Below are 8,212 nucleotides of genomic sequence, written 5' to 3'. Positions count from 1 at the left end.
TAGTCATGATTATTACCTTGTCTGTGTTTTGAGCATTTATGAATCCCAGTTTACCACCAAGATATATATGTATCATGAAACAACTATACTGGGCTGGACACTGCATGTTTCCATGGTAACCAGCTCACAAAATGAGTTTGTCTTCTCCAAACTTCCTTGTTGCAATACTATAGATCCCAGGAGATGGAGTCCGATACAGTCTTCTCATTACAGAGGCCAGGATCTACTTCCCTTCACAACCATTAATAGTATTTTATCAGACTATCCACGTAGGATTAACAGACTGCACCAGTGGGTTAAGTGGGATGAGAGAGAGGGACCTTCTTTTAGTGGAGTTTCACCATACATGTCATGGCTGCATATTTTTACCACCCCCAATATGAACTTAAGTTTTACAATTTAGTTAAACAAATGCATGTATATTGTTTTATTATGCGATAATCCAGTTAGAACATTTTTGTCTGAATGAGATTCTGCATGGTGTTTATAAGTCTTCACTATGAAGGTGCTTTACTGCCCCCTAGCAGCCAACAAATACACTACCGTTGCCATACAGCATTTGATATCACCGTGATAACAACCAAGCCACTAACGAAATTGTCCCATAATTGAATTGCATACCTCATTTCCAGCTACAGCTCTATCTGTATCAACGGCTGCAGTGCAATTGGAGATTTATCAGACAGAATGACTTTCAATTACTCTAGTTCAACACTGGCTCAGTTTGTTGCAGACTGCAATATGTGCACAGCTTCTGTCTGCCATTGAGAAGTATCCTCATTAAACAGTTATGTGGGCTTAATCTTCTTTCTCTCATTAGTGGGACAAAATAGTTTATTGCAAAAGAACTGAATCTATGCATCATTAACTAGTACTGGAAATTGTAAGGGACCTCACGATACGATATCAGGATAAGTTACCGCCCGCAAGGAACGGGATACGGACATGGACAAGAAAGCCCACTACGGCCTCTAACGAGACATCAAACATGCAAAAGGAAATTATAGGAGGAAGAAGGAATACTACCTATTACACCGGCTTCGACACTCGTATGTGGTAGGGCTTGCAAACGCTAACAAATTTCAAAGAGAAAGTCACGCACGACTTGAACACATCAACAAGTTTGTTGACGACACAACGGTGGTGGGCCTGATCACCGACGGCGATGAGCCAGCCTACAGGGAGGAGGTCAGAGACTTAGCAGTGTGGTGCCAGGACAACAACGTCTCCCTCGATGTCATTAAGACCAAGGAGCTGATGGTGGACTACAGGAGCAATAGGGGAGAGTGCGTCGACATCGACAGGGCTGTAGTGGAGTGGGTCGAGAGCTTCAAGTTCCTTGGCGTCCACATCAATAAGGACTTAACATGGTCCAGACACACCTGTACAATCGTGAAGAAGGCTTTCCACTCAGGAGGCTGAAAATATTTGGCATGAGCCCTCTGACAATAAAAAGCTATACACCATCGAGAACATGCTGACAGGCTGGATCCCCGCTTGATATGGCAAATGCACCAGCCTCGACCGCAAAGAGCTACAGAGGGTGATGTAGACAGCCCACTATATCACTGAGGCCGAGCTCCCTGCCATCCAGGACCCCTACATGAGGCAGTGTCAGAGAATGGCCCACAAAAAATTCAAAGACTCCCACCACCTAATCCATAGACTGTTCACGCTGCTACCATCCGGCAAACGGTACCGGAGCATTGGCTGTCGGACCAACAGGCTCCGAGGCAGCTTCTACCCCCAAGGTATAAGACAGCTAAATAGTTAATTAAATGGTTACCTGGACTATCTGCACTGACCCAGTGCAAACCCACAAGACAAGACTATATATAGACACTATATACACTCAGACACACTACACTGACACTCCCACACACATTCAAATACGCTACATACACACACACACACACACCGACACAACGCAAACATACATTAACACTTTTACACTCATCATATGATGCTGCTACTCTGTTCTAAATGTAGTCTTATTATTATCTAACCTGATGCCTAGTCACTTTACCCTGTCTTCATGTACATACTTTACCTCAAATACCTCTGCACTATCTGGTACTGATACTCTCTGTATATAGCTTCATTATTGTGTTATTTCTTTTTACTATTATTCTTTTACTCTGCATCGGTGGGAAAGGCTCGTAAGCAAGCATTTCATGGTAATGTATACCCCCGTTTTATTCAACGCATGTGACAAATAAAAATCTATTTCGATTTGATACTTAGGTGCTGATACGATATGTATTGCAATTCTCACAATTCAATATGTATTGAGATTTGATACTGTGTTTTTATTGTGATTTGATGTTCCAAGCATATTGCTCACTATATGTCTGCTGCAGAGAGAGAGAGAGAGAAAGAGAGAGAGCGCATGAGAAAATGTGTACTAAAAGTGCTGAAAACATGTTGGCTCACTATAAAGAAGATGGAGAACAAGCTATTGGATGAAAAAATACCAGTTTTGGTGGAAGCATGACTCATTTAGAAAATAATAATGACCAAAGCACTTGAACCATGTCTTGTTTTAATGAACATCGACTGTCATTACAATTGTGAATGAAGATTTTCACACTAATTTATACACACCTTAATACTGAATAACATACTTTGGCATCTTCAGTATGAGAGGAAGGGATAAAGGATTTCTTGCAGGCTTCAAGAGTCAAGCTCTGAGAGTAATATGCTGACTTAGAAAAAACGAATATGTACAATTTAGAGATTAATCAGCACATAGCTGTTATGATCCTCTCTTTCACTTATACATCAATGCAATAAGATAGCATTGCATAAGGAGTCAGTCGCAAAGTGTATCTTTATTTGCAACCACAAGTTATTTAACACCCCTCCAGTTGATTTCCAAGCCCCCGTGAAAAAGTGAATTAGCATAATAAAAAAATGTGCCATCAAAATACGTCTGTTTAAGCTAGAAATAGTTTTTTTCGCAATCCACCGCATCTGCCAATGGCGGCCTTCCACATTTGCGGTGGAAGGTGGCCGAGCTACAGCAGTGTTTGTCAGATCATGAGACAAACACTGCAAACTAATATGACCACTCGGGGAAAATGAGACTCTCACGAACACGGGGGTGTTCTCCGTTTTGCTCTATGACCCCCACAAGCGTCATGGGACTTGTCTGAATTCAGTATCGCCGATCTGCCAACTTCTGTCTGTAGCGTCCAAACAGTTTGGGCTACACACTAATATGACCACTGTATGGAAAGGTGAGGCTCACAAACACGTACATGTTGTTTGCTCTAGGATGCCCACAAGGCTCACAGAACTCGTCTGAAGGTAGCCCGGTAGCAGTTGAACAAAAATGTATGGAAGTCAGTGGAGGCTGCTGAGGGGAGGACAGCTCATAATAATGGCTGGAAGGAAGTCAATAGAATGGTATCAAACACAGGGAAACCACGTGTTTGATGTGTTTGGTACCAAACATGTGAGTCTCACACGTGTTTGGTATCAGCAGCCTCCACTGATGATATAGGACAGACATAGGACAAACACTTTAAAACAAACTTCCTTATGAATTATTTTTAACTATCTGTTTTTCCATGTATGAATCCGTCATTCAATGTGTTTCTATGGGCTAATAGCAATAAGGCCAAAGGGATTCTGCAATTTAAAATCAAATAGCTAAATGATCCTTGGTATGACCATAAAAAAACTATTCCATATATTATACTAGTAGCACCCACCGCCCCAGTTTATACTCTTAAAAATGTATCCAAATTGTTCCCAGAAATTTGTTTCTAGCTAGAATATAGTATCCTTTAACCAACCCCATAATCTTGTGAGCCACAAGTTGACGCCTAGCTCTGATAGGTACTGTATTTCAGGTGTAAGCATTTTCCGACAGAGTTCCCTGTATTTGGGGTCAATGTTTTTCCTTAAATTGTAACCCAGGATGGAGTTCTCTCCAACTGGCTGCCAGGGAAGCAGATCTGTGTCCCGAATCAGCCCAGCATCCACTGCTCCCCCACCCTCAATGCACATGGCAGCCATTTCTGCATTCCTCCTCCTCAGCTCCTTCACTTCCTGCTCCATCCGTGTCCACCCATATGCCTCCACCTTGGCCCAGAATGTGGCGTTAAAGTGCTGGTAGAGCCTCCAGTCGGCCCCGTTCCACTCCCGGGCCTTGGCCCTTAGTGCAGGGGTCAGTCGTGACACAGATGAGTCCTTGCGGGCATTGAGCTTGAAGAACAGCATATCTTCCATCGTCCAGCAGAGTGTATCTTTCAGCAGGATGAGAGACTCCTCAAAATGCTCCGCCATCAGGACCAGCTGGAAGCGTTGGGACAAGGTATGAATAACCCTCTCCACCAGAGGGTGGTCTGGCTCTAAGTTGTTATCAAATCCAAAGTCAAAGAAGAGCAGGTTCTTGAGGTAGAATGAGTTGTAGCTCCCTGGGGTGTAGTAGTTCATGGGTTCACGCAGAAACTCAGCCAGTTTGCCATCTCCATGGATCCCCCAGGTGAGGGGAATCGCTCGGCTGTAATAATGGAAGGATGACTCAAACAACTCTGCCGGGTCTCGTAGGATGGTGAAATAGGCAGCGTCTGCTGGGAGGAGCTTTGCCACCTCATGCCCATTAAAGCGCATGTGGTTACATAAGATGTTGAAACATACCCCAGGCTGGAAGTCTTTGACATGGGAGCAAAGGAAAGGGGATGGGTAGGAGAAGTCATTGCGACCTTTAGGAAAGGCAAACTTTAAACCGTGCTTCTCACCGAAGCGGAAGATGATGTTGAGTAATGTGCTGCTGGCAGTCTTGTGGGTCTTCATGAACATGATGTCCACCGTGGGCACACACTCCCCTGACAGACTTGTTCTGCTTTGAGAGTAGTTGGTCAAATTGTGGACCCATGTTTGAGACAAGTGGTGAGAACACGACAGAGCCACTGTAACCCTGTAGAGAAAAAGTGAAAAAAATAGTAAACTGAAATTTATTTTAAATTTTATGTTACCTATTTATGTCAAATGAATTGATTTAAAAGTAAATCACATCGTATAGCAAATAATAGATAGAGACCGTATTTCACAACAAAAGTCCAGCCTACGCTTACTTTTGTTGATTGACTTGTTGGAGTGCTGGGGTAGATAAGCAGTGCAATACCACCATGAAACTGGTCAATAGAACTCCTACAGCCAGTCTTCTTGCTATTGACTTGCACTGGCTTTTCCTCACACCAAAACCAAGCATTCCTGCAACTTCAAGCCAACCTGGAATGAAAGGCAGAGTTGACGCAGATATCAAAGTGAACTGTTCTTTGTCATCAAGTGGTTTGGGCTCTAATCATTTGCCTAATTAATAGGCACATACTGTGTGAAATTATTCCCATGAGCACTTTTCCCTACACATGCTCCCGTCTAAATGTTTATGGAAACGCACAGCCTGTCCCAGTCACCCTCATGGAAATCTCTCTGAATAGGTTTAAATTAATCAATTAACCCTGAGTAATGTTATGGGAAAAGCCAAATAAAACAGCCAATCCGTGTAGAAGACAGTCATCGTGAATAATGTTTTTTGCCATACTTTAGCTAGAAAATAAAGAAGTCCGTACTTACTATAATGATTGGAACAGGTACTTCACAGGTATTTCATGGCCATCACAGACATTGTAGGAACAAAATACAATTTGAATAGCACAGTGAATCTTGGAGAGGCTCTGTGATAAAATAATGCAGGGAAATAGAGAAACCATCTAGCGAAAGAAGAGAGTCTGATAAGCCCCAAGAGAGTGAATGTGTCATCATCCTTTTTCCAAACAACAAGACACTGCCCCCATGTTTACACATCAAACATGTTTTAGCTTTTGACATTTTCCTTTCAAAGCAGCAAGGGCATTTTTCCAACTCCTCAGATTGTTCCTGCTGTGAAAGGAACATGTCAAAAGGGCATTCAGGACTTCGTAATCATGTGTCACATTTTTTGTTGTTTTGGCTTCTACACTAATGTGGCTGCTACCATGCTTACGAAGTGCTGAATGAATCGTGAATAATGCGTGAGAAAGTTACAGACTCATAAATATCATACCCCCCCAAAATGCTAACCTTTCCTGATGTTATTGTAATGGTTAGAGGTTAGCATGTCATGTGGGTTTGATATTTGTGAGTCTGTAACTTTCTCACTCATCATTATTTTCAATTCATTCAAGATTATCCATGAGCATGGTTGCATTCACAACAATTTAGACATTTTAGCAGGGAAGCAAACTAGTCACCTTTCGGCGAAATGCACCGTTTTGAACCCAAAATAGGTAACCAACGTGACTCGTGTAGATCCGATGAGAATTTTTTTTTTTTTGGGGGGGGGGGTGATGCACGTTTGGCGCGATGCACGTTTGGCGCAATACCGGCTGTATATGCAGGGCTCAACGGTCCATGACATAACAACAGAACGCAGCACGCGACGAAAGAGAAGGTACAACCAACTGCTAGTTACAGCATCAGCGCGCGCACTAGAAAGCTACAGCAGCGCGCCTGACTACGGGGGTGAGAAGGTGATGAATGAAGCGTACTTCATAATCTGTAACCGAAAAACAACTGGAATTTGGAAAAGTTTGAGGTAAGGGAGTAAGTGTGGTGGAACAAGAATTGTTGGCATTGTTAAGTACCTCTTGCTAGCTGGATCGAATTCTCCCTGTACATTAATGTTATGTGGTTAATTTTCAGAATGAGAGAATTAGGTGAAAATGAGCCGTTGCTTGTTGAACAAGTGGATTCAGGGATGAATTGGAGTTTGAGCTGGGCCTGGTTTAAACTGGATGCCACTATAGAGGTGTAAGGAACACAACACACTTTCCCTCTTTCTCACTTTTTCAATGCTGTAGATAAAAAGGGGAATGCCAGGTTTACTCTGCCTGAAAGAGATCAATTATGCCAACAGAGGGTTTCATGCTCTGCTGCTGGCACATTGTAGAACAGATGTCCACAGGCAGAAAGTGTACAATGTAATAACGTGCAGTGTAGCTCAAAGCTATTGCTTTAGTTGTGTTGAACTTGATATACAGTTGTGTGTGAGGGGGGGGGGGTATTTTAGTTTTTGCTCAGTGAACGTTATTTTTGCACACATAGCCTTGTGCACTTGATCGATGTCTGATGTCTGCTACAGTGGCCACAATAGTATAGAAAAAATAGAATGCCTGTTTGTTTCATTCTATTTCTACTTTAAGATCTGTTTTCCCCAAGTGCAATATTTAAATGGGTGTGATCACAAGCGTTCTATTATGAATGCTGTCATTGCTAGACTTGAGTGTCATTTGCAGTCATGTCTAGGCAACAAATAACATTGGATTGCTTTCCAATTTTTTTTTGCTGTGAGTTCAGTGGTGATTTTAGCATGTAAATCTTGGTGGGCAACACCAAAAAAAAGTGGGATGCATGCCAGCAAAGCCTCTACACAACACAACACAATACATTAATTGCACTGTAACGGTGACAAACGGTGCCCACAAACGGTTAGGCCCTACATAAAGCTGTCCCAACACCTTACCTCTGCTACACCTGGCTATCAGCAGAGCCTTGTCTGGCAGAGAAACAGTTCATTCAGCCTCATTTACTGCCTTTAAAAAAACTTAGCTGATATGGCTGACTTGCTTAAATAAATGTGGTTTCTACTGACAATTGAGATGTACAAACTATGGCATAAGGGGACGACAAGTGGATAAAAGGCAATCTGTTATTTTGATTAAGACATTAATGAGCGAGCGACGACGGACATAGTCAATAACTATTTGTTCAGCACTTTTGAAATGTACAGCGACAGAATTCAGAACATGGGCAGTTCTTACAGTGTACTCCCTGTACACCAAGTCAGAACCGTAGGATAAATAAAGGGGCATATAAACAGACAATGAAAGCTCTTACAATATTGAGGTGATTACATTTCTCTAAAACAGGTTATAGGCACCACCAAGTTAGAACAGTAGGCAAAATTAAGAGGTGAATATAGGCCAAATTATTAGGGTGAGGCATATTGAATGCCGTGTGGGGCTTTGTGTGATAAAAAAATATATGTCAAATAACACTTTGACTCGTTAAATAAGCTTTTAATTTGACACGTCAAATAACACAATTCTATTATAGAATGTTGTATGTGCTGAATTTGCACGTGCGAGCCAAGTGCCACTACTACTATTAGTAGCACTGTCAAAACTGTACAAAAAATGTCTGCTAACAATCACACAATGGC

The 8,212-nt window shown here is 42.2% G+C and overlaps 1 protein-coding gene across 1 annotated transcript; it reads right to left on the bottom strand.

Annotated features, from left to right (window-relative positions):
* Positions 1-2,531: 2,531 nt before the first annotated feature.
* LOC135547927 (galactosylceramide sulfotransferase-like) lies at positions 2,532-5,768 on the bottom strand. The gene is made up of 3 exons (XM_064977136.1): positions 5,587-5,768; positions 5,085-5,241; positions 2,532-4,927 (listed from the first exon to the last, which is right to left on the bottom strand). The coding sequence occupies exons 2-3, from the start codon at positions 5,219-5,221 to the stop codon at positions 3,775-3,777; spliced, it is 1,290 nt and encodes a 429-aa protein (XP_064833208.1). The 5' UTR covers positions 5,222-5,241; positions 5,587-5,768; the 3' UTR covers positions 2,532-3,774.
* Positions 5,769-8,212: the final 2,444 nt, after the last annotated feature.

The sequence above is a fragment of the Oncorhynchus masou genome, chromosome 11 (assembly GCF_036934945.1).
Source record: "Oncorhynchus masou masou isolate Uvic2021 chromosome 11, UVic_Omas_1.1, whole genome shotgun sequence".
NCBI lineage: Eukaryota > Metazoa > Chordata > Actinopteri > Salmoniformes > Salmonidae > Oncorhynchus > Oncorhynchus masou.
The sequence above is the reverse complement of the archived record's forward strand: the minus strand, read 5'-3'. Positions and strand labels throughout refer to the sequence as shown.

What these genes read in the sequence shown, in the direction of transcription:
- LOC135547927 (XM_064977136.1), bottom strand. Translation starts at nt 5,221, where the DNA reads ATGCTTGGTTTTGGTGTGAGGAAAAGCCAGTGCAAGTCAATAGCAAGA. An exon ending in CAACAAGTCAATCAACAAAA is followed by an intron (nt 4,928 to 5,084) that starts GTAAGCGTAGGC and finishes TTTTCTCTACAG; the next exon opens with GGTTACAGTGGCTCTGTCGT.